The sequence below is a fragment of the Dasypus novemcinctus genome, chromosome 14 (assembly GCF_030445035.2).
Source record: "Dasypus novemcinctus isolate mDasNov1 chromosome 14, mDasNov1.1.hap2, whole genome shotgun sequence".
Classification (NCBI taxonomy): domain Eukaryota; kingdom Metazoa; phylum Chordata; class Mammalia; order Cingulata; family Dasypodidae; genus Dasypus; species Dasypus novemcinctus.
In genome coordinates, this window is record NC_080686.1 from 33,293,337 (window position 1) to 33,317,210 (window position 23,874).

The 23,874-nt window shown below is 38.9% G+C and overlaps 1 protein-coding gene across 1 annotated transcript in view; it reads right to left on the reverse strand.

Moving 5' to 3' along the window:
* The window catches only part of TRAM1 (translocation associated membrane protein 1), a 37,896-nt gene extending 19,497 nt beyond the window's left edge, over positions 1–18,399 (reverse strand). The window contains exons 1-6 of the mRNA XM_004449636.5: positions 18,059–18,399; positions 9,772–9,835; positions 8,272–8,393; positions 8,037–8,153; positions 6,132–6,190; positions 3,979–4,063 (exon numbers count right to left, since the gene is read on the reverse strand). Of these exons, the coding sequence (XP_004449693.1) occupies positions 3,979–4,063; positions 6,132–6,190; positions 8,037–8,153; positions 8,272–8,393; positions 9,772–9,835; positions 18,059–18,181 (570 nt within the window). The 5' untranslated portion in view covers positions 18,182–18,399. The remainder of the gene's footprint in view (positions 1–3,978; positions 4,064–6,131; positions 6,191–8,036; positions 8,154–8,271; positions 8,394–9,771; positions 9,836–18,058) is intronic.
* Positions 18,400–23,874: the final 5,475 nt, after the last annotated feature.

Sequence of the window (23,874 nt, forward strand, 5' to 3'; positions counted from 1 at the left end):
TTTAAATGAGAAATTTCACCTGGATTTAATTTTGAAAATGCTGATTTTTAGCATCCCTGTCCTAGTTCAAACTCCTCAAGATACCAACATGCTCCAATCCCCATGTGGTGACAACCCCAGTGGTATGGTGCTTATGTGTCTGAGGCCAACAAAAAAGATCTTGTATAGTGCCACAGTCTCTGGGGCTTACACGTTTTTATGGCGTATGGGGGAAAGGAGAGAACAGAAGAGGCTGGGCAAAATTTGGTCCTCCTAGAGGAAGTTCATGAAATCTGTCCACTGGCTACCTTATGGATTCAGTAAGGAGTAAGTCTGCTGTTTACGAGCAGCTCATCACTGCTCTTGAATCTACAGTCTAGATGAACACATAAATGCCTGAGAGGAAGCTGTTTTGGTTACTTAGGACATTATCACACTTCTTAAGAACTGTTATCATAGGAATGTTATGCAAACAAACCTTTTCTCCAAGGAGGTAGAAATGCGGGTTTAAGGTTAATTGTTTTTACACTTTAAAGGAAAAAATACATAATGAAAATTAGTTATTAGAAAAGCTTTACCAAGTTCTTAGGTATTCTTAATGCAATGTTCATGTAGCCGATACAAGAATGACATCATGGAACAGTGACTAACAATTCTGAAAGTCTCATTTTTTTATGGAAAATTTAATAAACATAGCACACTTAAATCATAACAAATTCTTAAATCATAAGATACTTCAAGTGACATTTTATAATTAACCATGATAAGCCAAAGCATATAACACATTGGATTTTCTTTTCTTTCAACTGCCACTGCCAACATCCTTTCATTATAAAGAATAACCATATACTTTATTAAACTTATATTTTTATAAGAAAATACATTTATTTCATTGTCATAAAAAAAGAAACTTGACCACAAACTAAATATCACATATATGCCCAAATATAAGGCAAAGATTTCCCCCTAAACCCCAGATGGAGCCACTTTGTTACAAATCTCTATGAAGCTCTCAGATTATAGGGACCTATTTTGATAACTTTAGTGTGAACAACAAATAAATGTTTCGGTAACATAAATGAGCCTGAAAAACCTCATTCATTATGGTTTTTAAATTCAGGGGAGATTGTGGTGAATTGGAGAAGACATCCCCTAGATAAAGACATTCTCATGTGACTAAAAAAAAATCCAAATTTTAAATTTTAAATGCTTATAGGTATCAATGGAGTCATCAGGAAGACCCAGGTAAAATAATCTGGCCTGGATTTAATTCTTGGAGTTACAAATGTTAGATATAATCATGAAAAAAACTTTAAAATATCACTTCAAATACAGTTTAAGTGGTAACATCATGGAGATTAAGAATATACATCTATAAGATTAGTTAACTACCATCTTAATTTTATATAATTGTGGTTTAGAATAAGGTGTCATGGATTCAAAAGGTGTCCCACTCCAAACAGCTTAGAGGGAAGTAATGATGTTGTACTCAGGAAGAACCATTAGACAATTCTAAAGTAGCTTTCATGATGAATGACAAAGATTAACATCAAAATTGCTTCAGAAAAGTGTGAATATAACTTTCATGAAGGAGCAGTGGGGGGCATTATTTCTAATTTAACATACTTCATATAAGATACAATTACATGTGTGTATAATGAAACCAAATTAATCAAATATTAGAAATAAAACATTTGACCATTTCATCTATACTTTCCCTAAGAGCTCATATATTCAAATTGGCCAAGAAATGGTATTTGGGATCATCTCATGGTCAAAATGGAAGACTTTATATTGAAGCATTCATAATAACTGTAATTTAAAGTTTTCTACTCAAAAGGAAGTAAATTATTTGTGACCAATACACTTCCTGAACTGCTACTAATAGTATTCCTTTCTTCATTCGTCTGCAGCATCAGTTCAAAACAATTATTGTACACTTTCTTTCAGTAGAGTTCTTCCGAAAATAATTTTTATAGAGTAAGTTTTAAGAAACTGTTTAACACATACGCAGCTGTTATTTTCAAATTATGTTAATTACTTGAAATAGTTACTTTCAACTGTCATATGCAGATGTTAAAAATAGTTTCAGTTAGGTTCTAAGTTATGCAAATTATTCTATAATGATTAGATTGCATTTCTCAAGAAATGCATCTGGCAGGAACTGATAAGCGCTTTGGGAATTAAAATGAACAAATACTTTGAAATACCCCTCATAACAAAGGTCAGTGAAAAAGATGTAGATATAAGGATCAATAATGAAACCAAGAGATATTATGTCCATGGGTATATAAATACATGAAGGAAGTATTTAGGCTATGGTACCAATGCATCAAGAATCTATGGTGCTCTCAGCAGCACTGTCCAACAGAATTTTCTGCAATAGAAATGTGCTATATCTGTGCCATCCAAAAGCCCTTGAAATGTGGCTAGTGTAACTAAGAGAGTGAATTTTGTTTTCATTTAAGTTTAATTTAAATTTTAAATAGCTACATGTGGTTAGTACACCATTTTGGATAATTCAGTTCAGCTCTAGGTCATCCACGGTTTGCATTAGGTGCTTGCTTACATACAAAAGGGCAACTAGAAATTATGGGCCTAATTATCTTATCTGAAGTTAAGACAATTCAAGTATAAGAGGATCTTCATCCTATTCCCTACAGTCAACCTAAGTAGAAAAGCAATCTATTCTGCCAAAGAAATCAACATCCAAAGAACTTGTGTGCTACAGCACATGGACTCTAATGTGGGACTATTTCCTAATCTGGGTAGACAGTATCAGTGACAATGGACACAGCACACAAACACAAAACAGTAGCAAACCAGGCACCAATATCCATGAGTTAATTTTCTGTAGTAGGTATAGGAATAAGCATTTGAGGTTTATGGGAAGCAGAGACAAACCGATAACTGGATGGGCTGTCATACTTCTACTTGGGGAGGCTTCTCAAAGTAAGGGGATTTAAAAAAAAAAAGACACCTTAAATATAGAACAAAATAAATAAAATAGATGAGTATAACAAATTCCCATGTACTCATAACCCAGCTTCAATAGTCATTAAAATGGCCAAACTTGTTTCTACACCAAACTGCTTTCCCCCATCTGATATTATTTCAAGTAAATCTCATGTATCATTTCATATAAGGGAATAAAGGACTTGATTAATCAGAGGAAAAAGGTATTCCAGGAAAAAGAACTGATGTATTGGTATTATAAAACAAGAGAATATCAGTGTGAATAGAGCATAAGGAAAGAGCAGAAGAACCAGGGACTGGGGAAGAGGTGCTGCAGACAGAGGAACCCTAAGAACACAGGTAAGCAGAATTTTTTTTTTGGTTTAAAGAAATAAGGAGGTAGTATAGGTTTTAGGGGAGAAAGGGTTGAGTCAAGGAAATAATATTGACTTTTGTGATATTAAGATTAAGTCTGACTTTTGAAGTACTGGAGACAAACCAGAAATTGCATTCGGCAGTACTCTAGTAATTTACTTACTTGTTCAACTACAATAAACAAATGAACATCTTTCCTATATGCTAAAAAGGGAATGTTCACTCATCTCAGCAAAGACTGTACTGACAAATATTTAACTATGGTTTCCTTTCTCAATATTAAATTTTCTTTGGAACTTACACAGAAATGTTTAGTTCTGGAGTAATCCTTTTTCACTGAAATGAACTGCTAAGAACAATATCAATAATATGAAATATTTTAAAAACATATTTAATTTTAATTACAGCAAATATAATTTAAAAACTACTAATCAGCATATCAAATGCAAAAGATGCCCCTCTATAATGACTAAGTTTTGTTTTGTTTTTAAATAAATACTTAAGGATTTTAGTCTTTGTGGAAAGAGGTATAGGAATGATAGGGAAAGAGGAGAGGTGAGGAGGAAGGTGGGATGGCACAGATGTGAGATAATTTAATTTTAGAAAGAATTTCAAAAATGAAAAAAATTACAGCAAGATACTTTTTAAAACTACACAATCCCAGCTTACTTTTTTGGTTTTCTGGAAGTAGAGTTCAGGAAAAGCATGAAACCAGTAAGCCAACTGTGATATGTAGAAAAACTTCATTTGAAATCTGTACAACACAAGAAAGTGAAAAAATACCTTTTAAAGCATAGTATTTTTTAAAGGATTAAGTAAACAAATACTAGAAGTCAGGATATATTAAGTAAACCTTTGTACTATCATTTTGGGTCCCCTTACAATCAATACTCTGCGTACTTACAAACAACTCTCCAATAGCCACTTTCTCCTTTCTCCCTAGGATATTCCCACCATCAGTCAATTTCCCTGAATTGAACAACAGAAGCAAAGACATTATCTGCAAAAGGCTGTTAAACGTGCAAGCTACCTGGAAGGAACCACAGCCTGTTTTCTATTAGTTAGCTACTGAAAGCACAAGGAATATGACTCTGAGGGAATTAAATCACAGATCTATTAGGTTTATCTAAAGGGGAATGAAAGGGGAAAAGAGTGACAATAATCTGAAACTGGAACAAACCTGATTTCAAATATCCTTTGCCTTTTTCCACAGGGAATTATTATTTTATTTCTCTCCCCTTCCCCCCCCCCCCAGTTGCCTGCTCTCTGTGTCCATTCGCTGTGTGTTCTCCTGTTACCACTTCTATCTTTATCAGTAGCACTGGGAATCTGTATTTCTTTTCGTTGCGTCATCTTGTTGTGTCAGCGCTCCATCCATGTGCGTGACACCATTCCAGGGCAGGCTGCACTTTCTTTTGCGCTGGGCGGCTCTCCTTACAGGGCGCACTCCTTGTGCGTGGGGCTCCCCTACGCAGGGAACACCCCTGCGTGGCACGGCACTCCTTGCGCGCATAAGCACTGCACATGGGCCAGCTGCACACGGGTCAAGGAGGCCTGGCGTTTAACCGCAGGCCTCCCATGTGGTAGGCGGATGCCCTAACCACTGGGCCAAGTCCGCTTCCTGTTAGGGAATTATTTATTCACAAATAAATGGAAGGACAGCCAGGAATCAGGACAGGAATAAGGCACAGAAGGGTTCCCCAGGAGATTTATCCTAATTAGTCTAGAATCAATAAAAGACTTTTCTCTCCTTTACATTATACACTTTCAGCCCTACTACTTTCTCTTCATCCTTTCTTCCCCCTCTCCTCCAGAAGTTTAAAATAGAAAACACAAAGCCACTCCGAAATAATTTCTGGAGGAAAAACAGAGTCTTGCATAAATATGATGTTTATAGCCCCATTCTATGAAAGTTCAATGAACTAATGTAATTTTTGAAAATCAGTGAATGACTGAGCAGAATGGATACTGCTGGTAGACTCAGAGCAAGGATAAGAACAGTCATGTTATTCCCTTCTTTCCTTCATATTTCTACCAATATTCACATGACAATGAGTACTTCTGGGTGACAAGCATTATAGTCTTTCTGGCACAGTGGAGGATATAAAATAAAAACGAGAGAACTCCTATTGCTGTTGAGGCACTTACAGTCTTGATAAGCATGGACACAATAAAAGACTTACATCGTAAATGAAACACTTACAGAACAGTCAAGACAATCTATAGATTCTACATAAAATAAAATAAAAAACTCAAGTGAAGAATTCAGGGAAAAGATCAATACAGGCTTACGTAGCATGAAAAAGTCATACATAATAGATGTACTAGCGTTAGGCTGGAAGAATGAGTGTAACTAAATAAATGTTTATGTAACCATTGAGCTCCTTACAGCATTGCATAGAAACCTTGGGGCTAGAAAAACAAAAAAAAAATAGTCTCTAACCTCAAGAAGCTTTATAGTAGAGGAGAGTAAGAAATAGGAGACATAAAAGAGACTAGGGACAAAGAAAAGAAAAGGAGCAAAGGTATGGAGAAGATGGAGCAGTGAACAGGAAGATGAAGAAGGGAGTAGAAAAGGAAAAGAAGACAGTATTAAACTTATTGTTAAAATTAATTGCCTCAAGCTAATAGGTGTTGAAAAGATTATGCACCTAAGAATTTTACCATAAGGAGCTTTTCTCTTACGGCAATAGGACTGCCAAAGATATGTTTTCACCCATTACATGAATTTGCTAAAAGATCTAGAGAATAACAAGAATTGAATCTGCTTAAAAGTGTGACCATAGTCCTTAACTAAGAAAGCACTGCTAAAAATGACTTACGTCATCAGGGTATGGGGATAAGCCCGCCACAAGATAGTAGGGTCTGAGATGTAGTTTTCCTGAGGAAGAAGATATAAAAGTTAGCCTACAAATATAATGCGAACTTCTTGAAGTAAGGCAATATTTCATTCTTCACACATTTACACTTTCCACATCATGTTCCAAAGAGCCCACCACTGAAGTTTACCTTTTCAGTTGTTTTAATTCTTTTCAATTCAGTTTGAAACACTTACTTGAGCTAAGTGAAAATCAACGTGAGAGACATAAACTCAAACAAAACGTAATTCCTGGCTTTCAAAAATCTTTCAATCCAGAAATACATATATGCAAATGAACATGCCCCGGAACACAGTATATAACAGAGGTACAACAGCTAGAGGAGAGATGAATTTTGTCTCACGTAATCAAAAGGGTTTCAGGAAATAAGTAGCACATGATGTGAAGGAGGAGGATCAGGGTCCTGCCAAGTTTTATGGGATTATGCCCATATACTAACTAAATATATTTTTTAAAGATAATCAGACTAGGTTATTTGTTTAGTGAGAATGGTTTAAAAAATTTTTTAAGTGACTAATCTTTAATAAGAATATTTTCCCACTGAAATAAAGCTACTTTGTTTTTGTAAGATAGCGTTTAAGCTGAAAGTTAAATACATTATTAAAGCAGCAGAGTAAAAGAGAGTGAGCGTGGAATTACAAATATGTAAAGGTGAGTTTTAGTCTATTTCCAAAATTAAACATTGTACCCTGAAAATTTCACTTTAACCAATTTGTTCACCTTTTTAAAAATGGTGATTAAAAAAATCTATGTGCCCTCACAACTCAAAAAAGTATGTAAACTATGGGGTACCAGATAAATTTAAAGAATGGTCTTTTTTTCGGGAAGTGTACATAGAAGTATTAAGTGTTTAGGAACATGATGTATACAATCTACTCTCAAAGGTTTAGGAACTAGATAGAGCTGGGAGAGAAAATGACCCATCTAAAAGGAAAGCTACTATTGAGCCTCAGTTTGTTGACATTTGGAATGTAGGCCCAGTGTCATAGATCTTCCAATTTTTTAATATAAGGAAGAATCTGATTTTATACAACCAACTCCTAGAGGGGGGGAAAAAGAGTACCACATCTACTAAATTTTGGAAGGGCTGGGTTAAATAGAGTTCTTACAGAAGGAAAAAAAAATTCAAAGGATTGTTTTCATTAATACTGAAGCAAACATTGCTTTTTCTGCTTTATTAGTTAGGACGATATAATTAAAGGCTTTGATACCCTTTAATTAAAAAAATTGCACAACATTTTAAGTTACTTAGAAAGCATATGGAATAGTTTTCAAGAGGGAAAATGACCAGAACATTACAACTCATGTAACCCTAGTAAAAGTCTCACTGACATCTTATGCTCTTTGCTAATACAAAGTATCTGCAAATGATTACAAGACATGTATATACAAAAATTCAGGGAACGGATATGGTTCAAGCAGTTGAGCACCTGCTTCACACACAGGAGGTCCCAGGTTCAGTTACTGATGCCTCTTAAAAACAAAAACAAACAAGCAAACAAATGAAAAAACCAACTCAGGGTAGCCAATGTGGCTCAGTGGCTGAGTGCCAACTTCCCATATAAGAGGTTCCGGGTTCAATCCCTGGCCCCGTACCTCAAAAAAGAAAAAATCACATTGACTACAAATGAGTAAGGTATTTTGAACTATTAAACACATATAAATGAAAAGAGAAGTTTATCACTAAAACTTAATTTATACTAATTAGCAGACTCCTTTATCTCAGAAAAGGGACTTTCTAAGGTTTAGGATTTGCTTATAAGTATTAAAAATGAGATCATGTTTCTGTTCTGGGTATGTAGTGTAAAAACTTTGAGAGATGGAAATTTAAGCATAGGACATACTTACAGAGAACAGAATGAATGTGCCCCAAATACAAGAAAAAAGGTAGAAAGCACTAAGCTGACCAGATTCATTAAACTTGCTGTGTTTCGTTTTGGAGAAGTGCATTCGCCTGTTAATTTTCTAAAAATAAAAACAACCATTAGTAATTAAGAATATATTATAAATATTTAATACATAACTATCATAGTATGACAACTAGTACTTTACAAAGTATAGATTTCTAAGATTGAATACTTACATCCAACACATATTCTTGAATTATGGCATGAATAATTATTGCCACTAGCATGTAGAAGAAAACCGTAGCCAAGTCTTTGATACCATAGTAATAAAGGGACGCTGCTTCAGTAGCTTGTTCTTCTGAAAGCCAAAAAGGACACATACGCAAAAAAATACATAAGATTATAAAAACAGCACTAAGTACAATACAGTATGGAAACAAACAAAAGAAGACTAACCTAATAAATACATTCTACAGAAACATCACAGGAAATGTGCTCTTGGATACCTTGAGTCTTAGGGGGCAGTGAAAATCAAGGAGACTCTACAAAGCTAAAGCTTCAGAAATTACTTAAAAACACTTGATGTATGTTAGTTACAGCCACTGAAGACCAAAAAACAGGGAGGGCAGGCTATACTCATCAAAATTATAAAATCAATATTTTTCCAAAGGTATAGACTGGGTTAACAAAGTTCAACTTAGGCCACTTACCAGTCTTTCCTGAGAACTTTTAAAACTTTCTACTTCAAACCAGAAACTATATTTTGATGGAAAATTTGATTTAATCTATATTTGAATTAGTTCTGATCTATACGCTAGTTAGAGGCAACCAAAACTTAACATTTTAATCACTTGCAATTGATAGAAGTTTTCAAAACAAATGTTAAATACTTGTGAATTACTGTCACTTGGTCTTAAGCTTCATATGTTTGGTGACCATTTGGGTAAAATTGCTTCTTCCCTAGCATATTTAAATTTCACAACAACTTTGTAGTTTTGAGTAACCTAATTACTAAATCACTAAATCAAATATTTACAAAACTATATAAATGAACGAAAAAGGTTCAATGTTGTATAGCTCATTTTGCATCCTGAAGAGATTTTTAGAGCAGGTTTACTGTCTGAATGTCAATATTTTATTAACCAGATGCTCCAACCCTCACTTATGCTAGTTAATTTTATAACTATATACAATCAGCTTTGAATAACAACTTGACTATCACATAGGGAAATTTAGAAATAAAACTTTTGAAATATAAACTATCATTGTAGTTTGAATGCTGTTACCAAATAATTCTTAAAGCTTGATATTCTCTCTAATCAAAATAATTGTAAGAGGTAGAACACAACAAAAAAAGTGAAAATACCTAAGCTCGAAAGATTGTTGTTACAAGGAATCAAATATTTACTCATAGGTCAGAAAAACTGAACTTGAACACTGTGCCTTCAGCAGCTCTGACTGAATAATGACACTTAAAACAAATTTAAAATATCTATTCTTAGTATTTTCTTATGGAAAGATCAGAAGGCAGTGAAGGCAACAAAAATGGTTCTCTGATGAAATTTCAAGTTTATTCGCACAAAAAAACAAACATCAAACATAAAATTGCTTTTCATATTATGTATGGGGTGAAGTCAAAATAATGTTCAGTGTAATAATGGATCAGATCTGTGAAGATATATGCAGAACTGAACTCTTCTACTTAAATAAAAAATTCTAAAAGGAACTACACCTACCTGTTGCTGGCAGAGTAACATTGTACTGAAGAGTAACAAAAATGATAGATGCTTTTGCTGTTATCTAAAAAAAAAACAAAAAAAAAAGATTCAAGTCCATTTTTTACTTTCCTCCAAACAGTGAATCAGGGGGAAAGCATTATAAAGCTATGTCTCCAAACCTGAGAAGCAAAGGAAACCTAAAGCCTGTGGCACCCCAAAAGTCACAATAGGAATTCCTGGTCTCTAACCTGTTGAGCTTGGGAGTTAACATAATTCACAATAGCATTATGCAGATTAGATGCAAATATATGATTCATCTCCAACTTTAAGATTTCCAAAGAGTCACTTTCTGCAATTTCAGTAGTGATTTGACAAATAATTTTTTACAGTGACTACAAAGTTACTACAATAAAAAAAACTTTTAAAATACTAACTAAAATAAAAGGAAGCAAGTTAGTATAAGAAAAATGGATCAAATGTAGGGTCTTTTGGGGATGTGTCTTACTCTTTCACACATCCGGCAAGTACTCAATAAATTCTTAACTGACCTGATGATAGACAGACTACAACAATGGAGTGCTTACTCAATATTTATAGGCACCAGGCATTGTGCTAGTCTAGAAAGGACAACAAAGATGAATAATTTTTTGGTGACAATGAGCTCAGTCAGGGAGAAAGACAGGTAAACAGTTATACTACTGTAAAATCAGTGTTAATAATAACTTTTGCTATGGGAGTACTAAGGATAAATAACTTTTCTTAAACGATCTTCCTGGGGTGGGGAATGAGACATTCTGGAGAGGCTTATCAGAGGAAGTGGTGTTAAGAGTTGCATCCTTAAGCTATAATGTGGACCATTGACCATGTGGTGCAGCAGTGCTCAGAGATATATTCACCAAGTGCAATGAAGGTCCCATGATGATGGAGGAGGTTGCTTTCATGGGAGGAGTGGGGTGAGGGGGTTGGGGGTGTATATGGGGACCTCATATTTTTTGAATGTAACATTAAAAAAAATAAAGACAAAGAAATTAAAAAGAAAGAAAGAAATAATAAAAGTACAGAGAGAGGAAAAAGAAAGAGTTGCGTCTTGTTGGAAAACAGTAGTTCCCTGAACTAACAAAGAGGGACAAGGAGGGCAGCGCAAGTGTAAGAAACAGAATATGCAAAGATCAAGATGCACTAAACACAAGGCTAGGCATGGGGCACAGAACAGGGAGGGGTAGAAGAGCCTAGAAAGGTTATCAAGTGCTGGAAAGACCTTGTTTTTCAAGCTAAGTAGTTTAGATTTTATTCTAGCAGCATGGGAGAATTTTGAAAACAGGTAAGTTCACTTATGACTTTGAGAAAGATCCCTGGCTGTGGCCTACTACTGAAGGGCCTCCTGAGCTCCCTCAGATGGAGTTTCCACACTGCAAGCTGAGTGAGCTTCCGATCAGGTTACCAGCTCTCCTCACCACCCACTTAAAATCCTTCACTGAATTCCCATTCTTCCTACAATAAAGACCAAAATCTTTAATGGGATACACTACTTGCCACTGTTTGCCCCTGCCCCTCTGCTTCTCTAGCCTCATCATGCTGTTCTAGCTAAAACACTGCTGGAAAACCTTTCCCCTTCACAACTCAATCACAACTTTTTTTTTTTTTAAGTTTTTTCTAAATTTATTTATTTCCCCCCACCCCGCTGTCTGCTCTGTGTGTCCATTTGCTGTATGTTCTTCTGTGTCTGCTTGGAATCTTGTCAGCGGCACCAGGAATCTGTGTCTCTTTTTGTCGCATCATCTTGTTGTGTCAGCTCTCTGTGTGTGCGGTACCACACCTGGGCAAGCTGCACTTTTTTTGTGTAGGGCAGCTCTCCTTATGGGGCACACTCCTTCCGTGTGGGGCTCCCTTACGTGGGGGACACCCTGCATGGCAGGGCACTCCTTGCGTGCATCAGCACTGAGCGTGGGTCAGCTCACCACACGGGTCAGGAGGCCCTGGGTTTGAACCCTGGACCTCCCATGTGGTAGGTGGACGCTCTATCAGTTGAGCCAAATCCACTTCCCCATCACAACTTTTCAAGGAAGCCTACCACCTTGTCTTCCTTTGTTAGATTATCTCAAAGAATTGTGCTCCTTTCCTTCAAAACACATAGGCTGGTATAGTAATATTAATAATTCCCATCTCACCCATTAGAAAGTAAGCTCCATAAGAGCTGGAACCATACCTGTCTTTCTCAGTACTCTATGCTCAGAGTCTTCTCAATAGGTTCCTGGCACATTTTAAGTGATTGACCAATATTACTGCACAGATATCAAATAAGACACTGAGTAAGCATGCAAGCAAAATACAAGACCTCTGCAAGAGAACAGGTGAAAGATAGCAAGGCCTGAACTCAGGCAGTGGTAGTGGGGCAGAGGCAGAGTAAGGCTTGGAGAGCAAGAGGGAGGAGCCAATGATTAATATATTGATGCCTACAGCTTGAACTATTATTTATCTAACCTAGGTTCTCCCTGCTAAGTTCTAGACTTAGATTTTCACTGCCCACTGGTCTTTCCACTTGCATATCTCACAAAAATGTTTACTTGAAACTCAGTTTCTTCTCTTTTCCCCAAACCTGCTGTTCCTTCTGCATTTCACACTTTTATTATTAATTTCACTTTTCACCCAGCTGTTCAAGCTTTTGCTCTCACTCCTTCTGGTACACCAGCTCTATTCATTCTCTCTGCCTCTCTTGGTGTCCCAGAAGTCAAGGGGAAACTTTCCAAAAACTGTGTGGTTAATAAAATCAGTTGCAAAAGAGATAACCAAGGTTAAAGACCAAAAAGTGTGTAATAGACTGGATAGTTTAAGAAGTCATCAGTGGTCATGGTTTGGGTGATTCCAATGAAGTTGTGAAAACAAAAGCCAAATCACAGGGGATTGAAGAACTGTAAGAGAACAAAGTTGCATCTCAAAGCAAAGGCAAGGTCAAGATTGTTTTTTCCTTTTTAAGATGGGAGAGACTGAATTTGTGTGGGGCTCAACAGGGAAAGAAACAGCAAAAAAGAAGTTAAACACACAGAATAGAAAGGGGATAATATTACAGATGGAAAGATCTGGTAGGGAATTAAATTTTAAGAATACAGCCAGGAGTTAATTTTAAACAACTTTTCCTCCTAGACCAGAGAGAAGCTAATAATGGATGAGACAAATAAGTTTGAAAGGCAGGAAACAGATAAACTCTTTTATTTTCCCTATGAAAAAGAAAGCAATCTCATCTGTTAAGCGTAACAGTGACTTGAATGACAAGTATTTATACAGTTTCTAACAGGGGTTATTGATATTTGAGGTTAGAAACCTTTGATTAGTAATAATAGTATCTACCAGCATGATTATAAGACTGTCTGTAGTGACCCTCAGCAATCCATGAAAGGAGAGGCATAAAAAAGGTACATGGGGGCTGGATACTTGCAGGGCCTACAGGGAGAAAGACTAAGAGGGAATGAAAAGTTGAGGGTATGGATAGAGTGTGAATGAGAAGTTTTACTCTGTAGGAAGAGAAGCAAAGCCATGACAGGGATAATATCCTAGAATAAAAAAGGCAAAGAGGCCAATGCACTCTAAAAACTTGGACTAAGTGGAGAATTTCTATGAGAGGTAGAGCAAGTGAGGTAAACAAAATGTAGGTTCAGGCTGAACACTGCCATACTGGAATTCAGGATCTGGAAATAAGGCAGGCCTGAGTGATAAGGTCAGGATATAGTCACTAAAATGAGTTACTGAACTGGGGTAAATCTGAAGACTGTTTGAATGGAAAAGGTCAGTAAGGCTACTGTATTAAAAAAATTTCAGGAAGCGGATTTGGCTCAACTGATAGAGCATCCACCTACCACATGGGAGGTCCAGGGTTCAAACCCAGGGCCTCCTGACCTGTGTGGTGAGCTGGCCCATGCGCAGTACTGGTGCGTGCAAGGAGTGCCATGCCATGCAGGGGTGTCCCCTATGTAGGGGAGTCCCATGCACAAGGAATGTACCCTGTAAGGAGAGCCACCCCACGTGAAAAAAGTGCAACCTGCTCAGGAGTGGCGCTACACACACGGAGAGCTGACGCAGCAAGATGACCCAACAAAAAGAGACACAGATTCCTGGTGCCGCTGACAAGAATACAAATGGACACAGAAGAATACATACAGCAAATGGACACAGGCAGCAGACAACTAGGGGTTGGGGGGAAGGGGAGAGAAATAAATAATCAATCTTTAAAAAAAATTTAGATCATTCATATGGATGCTTTAAAGCAGAATGATGACATGAGTTTCCAGGGTAACAGTGCTTTCATAGGAATATTTTGAAATGTAAGTTGATTAGTAAATTTTGTTTAGTTTTTATATCTTAGTTTGGACTCTTTCGATATCTATACATATAATATACATAAATTCTCTTTCATACACACACACACAATCCAACCACCTCCCTGTTTTTAGTTTGGACTATAAGGTCACATTACCATAGCTAAAAACACTTTTTCAAAAGCCCTTTATAAATAACAAGTGAAATTCTTCAAAGATAAATTTAACATCATATTCTAAAAGCCACAGAAATGAGATTACCCTTTTATGCTAGGTTTCCAAATGAAATTATAACTGGGCTTCCAGCTAGTTTACTACATGGCATTAAATAGTTGAGAAGAGGAAAAATACAAACTATACACAGAAAGAGTCTTTAGAAAAATTAAACCAGTTAATCATGCTCCTAATCTTTCCAAGCTTCCTAAGCTTCATAACCCAGTCAATGAATTAACTAATATTAAAATAAATTAATTTGGAATATAAATATACTATAGCAATATGTAATGGGCTAAAAGAAAAAAAAACTGAGTTTATAACAGATTTGGACATTTATATCTTTGCTCTCCATTTATAAGAAAAAAATGAGAATGATTCAATCATAGTATTTCCTTAATTAAGTGGTCACTAATTTGGCTTAGAAAATCTTTTCTAGTTACAGTATTCATTAGAGGAAGGTGTGATTACTACATGCAGAGGATGCCCTGAAAGGTAAAGACAATTCCCAAATATCAAATTTTTCTTCCTCACCAGCTTATATAAAATTAAGTTCTTTAAAAAAAAAGTAAGAGAAAGAAAATGAAGAAAATGTTGGTATAAAGACAAGTCATATACATTGTATGTCCTCCCATGGCCCACTGGGTGGACTGGGGGAGTGTAAATTTTAAGTGGACCATTGACCATTGACCATGTGATGCAGCAGTGCTCAGAGATGTATTCACCAAGTGCAATGAATGTCCCATGATGATGGAGGAGGTGGTTGTCATGGGAGGAGTGAGTGAGGGGGGTGAGGGGTATATGGGGACCTCATTTTTTTTAATGTAACATTAACAAAATAAACACAAAAATTAAAAAAATAAAAATAAAATAAAAAAAGACAAGTCATACAAACTTTAACAAACTTCTAAAACTGTTCCAAGATAATTGTGATTGTAAATGTCCCCAAGCTCCTAAGACATAACCTACAACTAGAAAGTCAATTCCTTCCAGACACGGGAACTAATCCTTTGGGGAACCTCTAACTCCACACCTTCACTTTTCAGAAAGTCTCCCAAGCATTCTCAACTTTTTTCAACTGTTCAAATTTTCCTAATTCAAATTTGGAGATATTAATTAAAGACTACAATTTACATTATATGAACAGGTACTGACTGTGAGAAAACCACAATTTCAAAATACACAAGCAATTTCTGATAATATGATGCTTCTTGGAAATCAAACTTCCCAAAACAGACTGACTACCTCTTTCTAGCAACTTTTCCAGTATCAGCATAATATCTTTAGATGGTAAATGTTGGGCCCTTCTCTCACATAAAAATGCTATCTTCTATTTCCTAACTTTGATGAATTTCCAAGAATAAAAACTACCATTGATAGAGTGTCTCCCATAAGCCAACACTGAACTACGCATTTTACTTAATTTCGTTTTCAGAGTAACCCTATGAACTTTATTTTATAGATAAGAAAACTTAGGTTCTGAGAAGTTAAATGATATACTCTAACTTCAACAGCTTCTATACTGCTTCTTCATATTAGCTAGTAATATAGCATGTTGTTGCTCTGTTAATTTCACCATAAATCTCCTGACATTACCTCAACATATAAAAGGCTTAACAATTCTATCAAGAAAACATCAACTTCTTTATTATTCTAGCATAAATACTGGAACTTTATAATTATATTAACTTTGAAATTCAGGAGAAAACATTTTAGGAGTTAAAAGAGCAAACTAATCTAGCTAATTTTTATCTATCTGTAGATACAATTTCAAATCTTAAAACTTTAACAAATGGTATGAAAAATGTGTAACTTGCACAAACTTCCCTCTTCCATATGCCACTTTAATATGCCCCCTTTCAAATGGCTTTCATCACTTCTATTTAGTATCTGTTTTAAAATTTTAAATCAACATATTTACATAAACATGAAACTCCACTCACTGTTAAAAAAAATCATTAAATGTGAGATTTGGAAAAGGTGGTGAATTTCCCCACAAATAAAATAAAAGAATGTGAAATATTTCACATAAAAGTAAAGTTATGCCATAGCTGTTTTTAAAGTCAGGAATTCTTACCATGTGGGAATGGGTAATAGCATGTTATACAAATTGCTGAATATAGAGCAAGTACATAAGTACTACTACTCTTCTTAAAGCAGAAAGCATTTATAAATTATCAAATTTGGACTCAGAAAGTGAATACAAATGTTCTGTGATACATTTTTAATATTACCATCCTTCATACAGTGCTTTGTGAACTGTTAGATGCTTTCACACATCCCGTTAGCTGGTCTTTGCAACGATGGTTGGGAGAATAGCACAGGTGATGTTATTTCCCTTTGCAGAGCAGAAAAGTGAAACTCAGACTTGGGTCACCCAGTAAGTTAAGTGACACAGGCCCTGCCTAGAATGAAGATAAGGCCTAGAAGGAAGACAATGCGCACGTAACATATGTTAGCTCCCTTCTACCTTTCCTTCCACTATAACTTCCACTACTTCCTAAGCAGTGGTTTCAAACATACAGGAGACTATCAGGAATAAAAAATATCTATATCTGGATCTAGAGAAGCTGTTTAAAAAGAAGCAAAAATAAATTGAAATATTAAATTACCCAAAAATAACACTATAAAAAATGGGCTCCGTTAAAAAAAATTACTAACTTTCTAGTTATGGACAATCTCATGCCATTTGTTTTCTTCAAGAATTCTTCTCTCATTCAACAAATATATTTTAAGCATCTGCTATGTCCTAGACACCATGCTAGGCACTGGGCAGACTAATGGAGGAAAAAAAAAAATTTCTGCTCTCAGAGAGGGGAGACAATCAATAATCTAGTAAGATAATTAGTATATTTAATGAGGGATAGGCGCTATTCAGAAAAATAAAAAATGTAAAGAAGAAAAGAGTGGGCATGTGTAGTGGGGAGCCAGAGGAAAACAAAACAAAACAAAACCTAGGATGGTACATGTTCACCTTGCAAAGTTTATTTCCCACATTCAACAGCTGTTAAGAAAGTCATCCAAATACTAGATACGTGGGAAGAGAATTTACACACTCCTGACATTTCCACCCTCTTATACTTCAAAAACAAAAAGAAAATTATGTGATTCCTTGGCACTGCTGTTCAGATCCTTGATTTAAAGATCAGACCTTATTTCTGTAAAAAAAAAAAAGTGTCAGGGGCAAAAAGTTGGTAACTGATTAAACGCCTGACTGGCAATAAAGCCAGTTTAAGAGACAAGGAAGATAACTGGGTGCGTCTTCGGGGTGCCAAACCTGTGGCCATCCTTCCGAGCCAGGCGGCCACCGCCCTTCCAGCAGGCAGCAGGCGCGCGGCTCCTCGGCTTCGCTGTCGCCCCAATCTCGGTCCGACCAGCGCCCCCCACGTCGCTCGGGGCCTGCGGCCTCCGGGCGGGCGCTCTCCGGCCCCGGGCGCCGGGCCTCCACTCTCCCCTCCCCTCGCGGGCTCCACGCACCTCCTGGAGGGGCTCCGCCGTCCCCCGCAGCCCGCCCACCCGCGCAGAGCCCGCTCGGCGGCCGAGGGGCCGCCCCCGCCCCCGCCCGCCGGCCCCTCGCAGGCTGCCACGTAGCCCTTCGCGGGAACCAGGAACTACGCGGCGCGGGCGGCGGGGAGCGCTGCGGGTCGGCTGAGGGGGGGCGACGCGGCGCCCCCCATCCCACCCTGCGGGACGCCCAGGCCCGCGGGGGCCCCGCACCCCCACCCCGAAAGGGACTGGCGGTCGGGGCCCGAGGAGGGCGGTTGAGCTCGGGGCCGGCTCACCTCGAACATAAGCCCCAGCAGGAAGACCATCGCCACACAGGAGACGATGTCCGCGTGATTCTGCAGGATGAATTCGTGGCTCAGGACCGGGGGGCTCTTGGTGCTCTTCTTGCGAATCGCCATGGTGGGGGCCGCCGCCGGTGCCCGCAGGTGCTCCGCCCCGGCTCTCTTCCCGGCTCCTCACTGACTAGCCGCCGCCCCCGCCTCCCCCTGGCTGCTGCTCACAGCCCAGCCGCAGCCGCTCGCTGGGGCACCACTTCCCATCCCACAGCCAGTACGCAGCCGCCGAGGCCGCCCGGAAAAAAAAAAAGCGAGCGAGCCCGCAGCGGGCTTGAGCATGCGCAACAGGGCGACGGGGGCCCGCTCGTGCCGCGGCCGCCGCGGCCAGCCCACAGCGCCCCCTGGGTGCCGGAGGCCGCCGAGAAAGAGTGAAGGAAACGCGGCGGCGCGCCCCCAGCTCGGCGTCTGCCGCGGGTTGGGAGTCGTTTGGGGCGCGAGCTTCCCGCGCCGCGTCGGGGGACTGCGGCCGCTGCAGGGTCCGAGAACGGCCGCGCGCGCCGGTGCCCCGGGCCCCAAGCATGCCTTCCCCGCCTTCCTGGCCACCCCGGGCTCGGGTGTCACTGCCCTCTTTCCTATCGATTGTCACTTTTTGAAAGCCGTTGCCACCGTCAAAGTAATCTAAAAAAACGATTATGGCTTGACTATGCCTCGCATGGCTCATTCCTAAGTTTATCGTCTGCTTTTAAAATTATCCTCAGAATTATTTTAAACACTCTTGGGGACTTGTCCCTGTGCTACGTAGGCTTGGACTGGCATTAAAAAAACAAAACAAAACTAGTTCCTATTCTGGTCCAGCCTCACCACCCCTATCTCCATCACCACCCACCAACGGTTCTCAGTCTAAAGACTACCGGATGAGTGTTGTTTCCCTTGCTTCACAGTTAGTTATTTATTTTTAAAGATTTATTTTTATTTATTCATACTTTCTTGATGGTGTCCTATAAGCACATAGGTTTTAAATTTTGATGAGTTCCAATTTATCTTTTATCATTTTGCTTTTGGTGTTGTATCTAAGAAATCATTGCCTAACCTGAGATCACTGATATTTACGCCTGTGTTTTTCTCTAAGAGTTTATAGTTATAGCTCTTATACTTAGGTCTGTGATGATTTAATTGTATTTTGTACATAATTTCATTTTAACAAATATTATCCTGTATTTTAATTGTTTAGAAGTCTGTCTTTCCAGTAAACTTGTGCTCTTTAGGAAGAAAGAGAGTGTCTTCTAATTTTTGCATTGCTGGCTACCGGGCACTACAGTGTCAAGGTTTTTTTAAACATAAAGCTTAAATCAGCAGATGAATTTTATTGTGTCCTCAGAGTATCACAAATAGGTCTGGCATCTTCTGTTTCTATAGCCAGACAACTCTTAGATCTTATTATTATTATTATTTTAACTTTATTTTTTTTTATTTCTCTCCCCTCCCTCCCTCCCCACCCCAGTTGTCTGTTTTCTTAGATCTTATTAATCAGCCTGCTAAACTGTTTCACCTTCAGGGCATAGATACCATCCCCAATTTTTCTGATACCCTTGTTTTAACTTTTATGGCTTGCTGAATCAAAACAGCTAAATTTGATACAAATTCAATGTCATTTCCTTCAAGAAAACTTATCTTTCTGGGCTGGAAAAACAGAACAAACAGTGCCTGACCTCATCCAAACCCTGCAGATATACTTTTCACTCAAGAAATTTCAGATTTCAACAAGAGGCCCAGTGTCCTGAGTAACATTTATGGGGAAGAGAGCATACACAGATCTCACCTTGTAATAGAAGCCCAGTGAAACACCCTTGACTCATCCTGTACATCCCTACAGAATGTGCCAACTGCAGCCAGTTCCTTTGTTTCCCCACCATTTGTCCACTGGATGTGTCTTCTTTTTCTTTCCAAGGAGACTGAGTTCTACGTACGTTACATGATTCAAGTGCCTCCACAGGGTTCCTCTGGGCCCTTCACAATAACCGTGTCTCTTCAGTGTGACATCTACATTTTCCGAAAGTCGACCGTGTGGTGGCCGAGAATGGTCTTCATTCTCAGTAGATGCGACAAAAAACCTGTCATTTTGGGAAGCGGACTTGGCCCAATGGATAGGGCGTCCACCTACCACATGGGAGGTCCACAGTTCAAACCCGGGGCATCCTTGACTCGTGTGGAGCTGGCCCATGCACAGTGCTGATGCGCGCAAGGAGTGCCGTGCCATGTAGGGGTGTCCACCGTGAAGGGGAGCCCCATGGGCAAGGAGTGCGCCCCTTAGGAGAGTCGCCCAGTGCGAAAGAAAGTGCAGCCTGCCCAAGAATGACGCTGCACACACGGAGAGCTGATACAACAAGATGATGCAATAAGAATAGACACAAATTCCTGGTGCTGCTGACAACAATACAACAATAGAAGCGGACACAGAAGAACACACAGCAAATGGACACAGAGAACAGACAACTGGGGCGGCGGGGGGAGGAGGGGGAGGGGAGAGAAATAAATAAAAAAATAAAATCTAAAAAAAAACACCAAACCTGTCATTTTTAGTGCTCGATATTTAATGAATGACAAGGATAAAAGGCTTCACAGAGTAAGAGTATACCCAAAAAACAAGTGTAAAAATGAATTGAAATATGTCTCTTCAATTTTACTCGTTTAAGAAATTTTAAAGAGAACTCTCAAAGTGCCAAGTGAGCTTTAAGTACTAGGGATATAGCTGTGAGTAAGAAAGACTTCATCTCGCTTCTTGATACTCCTGCCTGGAGTGGAAGACAGATGGGAACAAATAATCACAAATATGATGCGTGTTTTGAACGGGGTGGTTCAGGGTGCAGTGGAAGCACTCTAGGTTATATAGAAATGGATTGTTCCATTAAACTGAAGTTGACCTTTTCAAACCTTAAAATTTAATTATCTTTTACTCTTTTATGAGAAAATACACACTTTTTGGGTTGAACGTACATCCAGCCTCTAGCACAAAGACCACTTATAGAGGTTTCCCATCCTGGGCAGAGATGGTGAGTCCTTACACCACTGCCGTGGTCAGTGAGTGAGTGAGTGGGGGCTGCCCAGGAAATGTAGGGCCTTAATGGGAAAGCTGAGGCAGAGCCTGGACGCAACCACAAGTGAAGGCTTCAGCCAGTTGAAATGCCCATGGCAGGATCTCATTCTCTTTCAATTACAAAAAATTATTTATATTGTGGTAACATATATATAAAAGAAAAAGAATTTGCCATTTTCATCATTCTTAAATGTACAGTTCAGTGATATTAATTACATTTACCATGCTGTGCAACCACCACCACCATCCATTTTTATTTCATCACCCAAAACAGAAAGTCTTTCCCATTAAGCAATAACTCCCCATTACCCCTCCCCACCCTTCTTGTAACTTCAAATCTACTGTCTCTATCAGTTTCCTTATTCTAGATATTCCATATAAATGGAATCTTATAATATTGTATGATATGTATTATCATACAGTACTATCCATCACACAATATTATATATACAATTAGATTCCCTCAACCATGCCATTAAATATCTTTCGGTTAAATCTTTTTTGTGTGTGCCATCTGTTCCCTTTTTTTGACATATATTTTTAACGTTTTAAAAATTTCTGTTTCCCCACCATTTGGCCACCGGATGTGTCTTTTTTGTCTTTCTAAGGAGACTGAGTTCTACGTTACATGATTCAAGTGCCTCTGCAGGGTTCCTCTGGGCCCTTCACAATAACTGTGTTTCTTCAGGGTGACATCTACATTTATTTATTTATTTTTAAATTTATTTTTATTTATTTACTTTTAAAGATACAAACATCACACAAAATGTTACATTAAAAAAATATGCCCCACTCCCCACACCCCCCACTCTTCCCCACATCAACAACTTCTTTCATTAGTGTGGTACATTCATTGCCTTTGATGAAAACATTTTAGGGCAATGCTACGCAGCATGGATTATAGTTTACATTGTAGGTTACACTCTCTCCCAGTCCTTTTAGTGGGTTGTGGCAGGATATATAATGTCCTGCACCTGTCCCTGCAATATCATTCAGGACAACTCCAAGTCCCAAAAATGCCCCCATATCTCATCTCCTTTTCCCTCTCCCTGCCTTGAGCTACTCCCATGGCCACTGTCTCCACATCAATGATATAATTTCTTCCATTGCTAGAGTCACAATAATTCTATAGTAGAATACCAGTAAGTCCTCTCTAAGCCATATTTTATTCCTCCATCCTAAGGATCCTGGGAGGGCGATGCCCTCTCCACCTCTCAGTGGAGAGGAGGCTTCGATCCCACACAGCTGGTGGACAATCTGTTTCTTGAAAAGTCACTGACAGATACAGAGGACAGAGAAATAAAGCCAGGGCCCATGGGACTGATGAATTGTTGGAGTGGGGAGTCCTTGACTGAGGAATGGGAGTCTTGAAATGGGGGGTTCAGAGGTCATGTGCCCTCCTGGGCAATTAGATAGGCAGGGTTTACTGTTGCGCCTGGGTGACTGAGGTGGAGAATGGAGGAGGAGAGCATCAGAAGGGAGGAGTCAAGGCATGTAAGAGGCTTGCGTGCCGCCCAAGTATTTTACATGGCCATGAAGTCACCAATAAGAACGATTGGAGGAGTAGTGGGAAGAGCCGATGAGCCAGGCTCCCGCATCATCCAAGAATGAGGAGTCCCGGGAAGATTGGTAGATGATCACAAAGGAGAGATGGAATAGTTTGAATGCATGGGCTTCTAGAAAAGCTGGGGTTTTTAAGCACAGGAGGAGAATTGTCTGTTAGCAGCAAAAAACGGTCATGAAAGACACCCACTCTACCTCTAGGCTCTGTGGTTTGTGGGGTGTAGGAGGAAAAACCCAGCCACTTTTTGAGAAGCAGGTTTCAATTTTCAGGTAGAGATGTGGGCTGGGTTTCTCTTCAAGAGGGAGACGGAAATATTCAGGAGATGATTCTGCAGACAGCACGCCTGGGCTTCTAAGGGATACAGTGGAAATGTTTGTGGGCTGGGGAGCGGATTTTCACCTTGTCAAATAAGGGGATGCACAGAGTCACGTGGGGAAGGGATGGTGAGTGACCATGTAGGGTTGGCTCTGGAGCTGACTGATGTAGAAAGGGTTCTGAAGCATGGTGGAATTAGTCCTGATGGTCTAATCAGAGGAAAGTGGGCAAACACTGTTAATTAGAGCTTCTTTTTAGGGATTGGCTCTTGAATTTATACAGAGGGGTGGCTCCATTAAGCCCTCTGGGGTGGGCCATGGTGGTGGGAAAGGGAGCTTTCCCAAGGCACATGGGGCCCCGGAGTCTCCCTTGACCAACTTGTTCCTCATGAGTGTCCAGCACTGCCTTGGCTGCTCTGGGCATGAGCCATATTCTGGGTAAATAATGCTTTGTCAAATGTGGCTTGGACCCTGAACTGTGAGGGTTTCCAGGACATGTAATGATTTTAAAAAGGACAAAAAACAGGTGGTTTGGAATTGGGTCTATCCAAGAAAATCTGGTTTGCTGTAATTGTGAGATACATAGAAAAGAAATATGAAACAGAATAATAAATATAAAAGGAGCAAGAATCAGACTTTGCCCTCAAAGAATTTGTCTCTAGTTTGCCAAGGAGCAAGAATCAGACTTTGCCCTCAAAGAATTTGTCTCTAGTTTGCCACATAAGAATGAAAAAACCATATTGAGATGATGTGAAAAAGTAAAAGAAAGCACTTAATGGAAGTAAATAAGAGCTAAAATGAAATTGTTTGCTTTCTACCTCTCTTAGGGGATGTAAAGATGAAG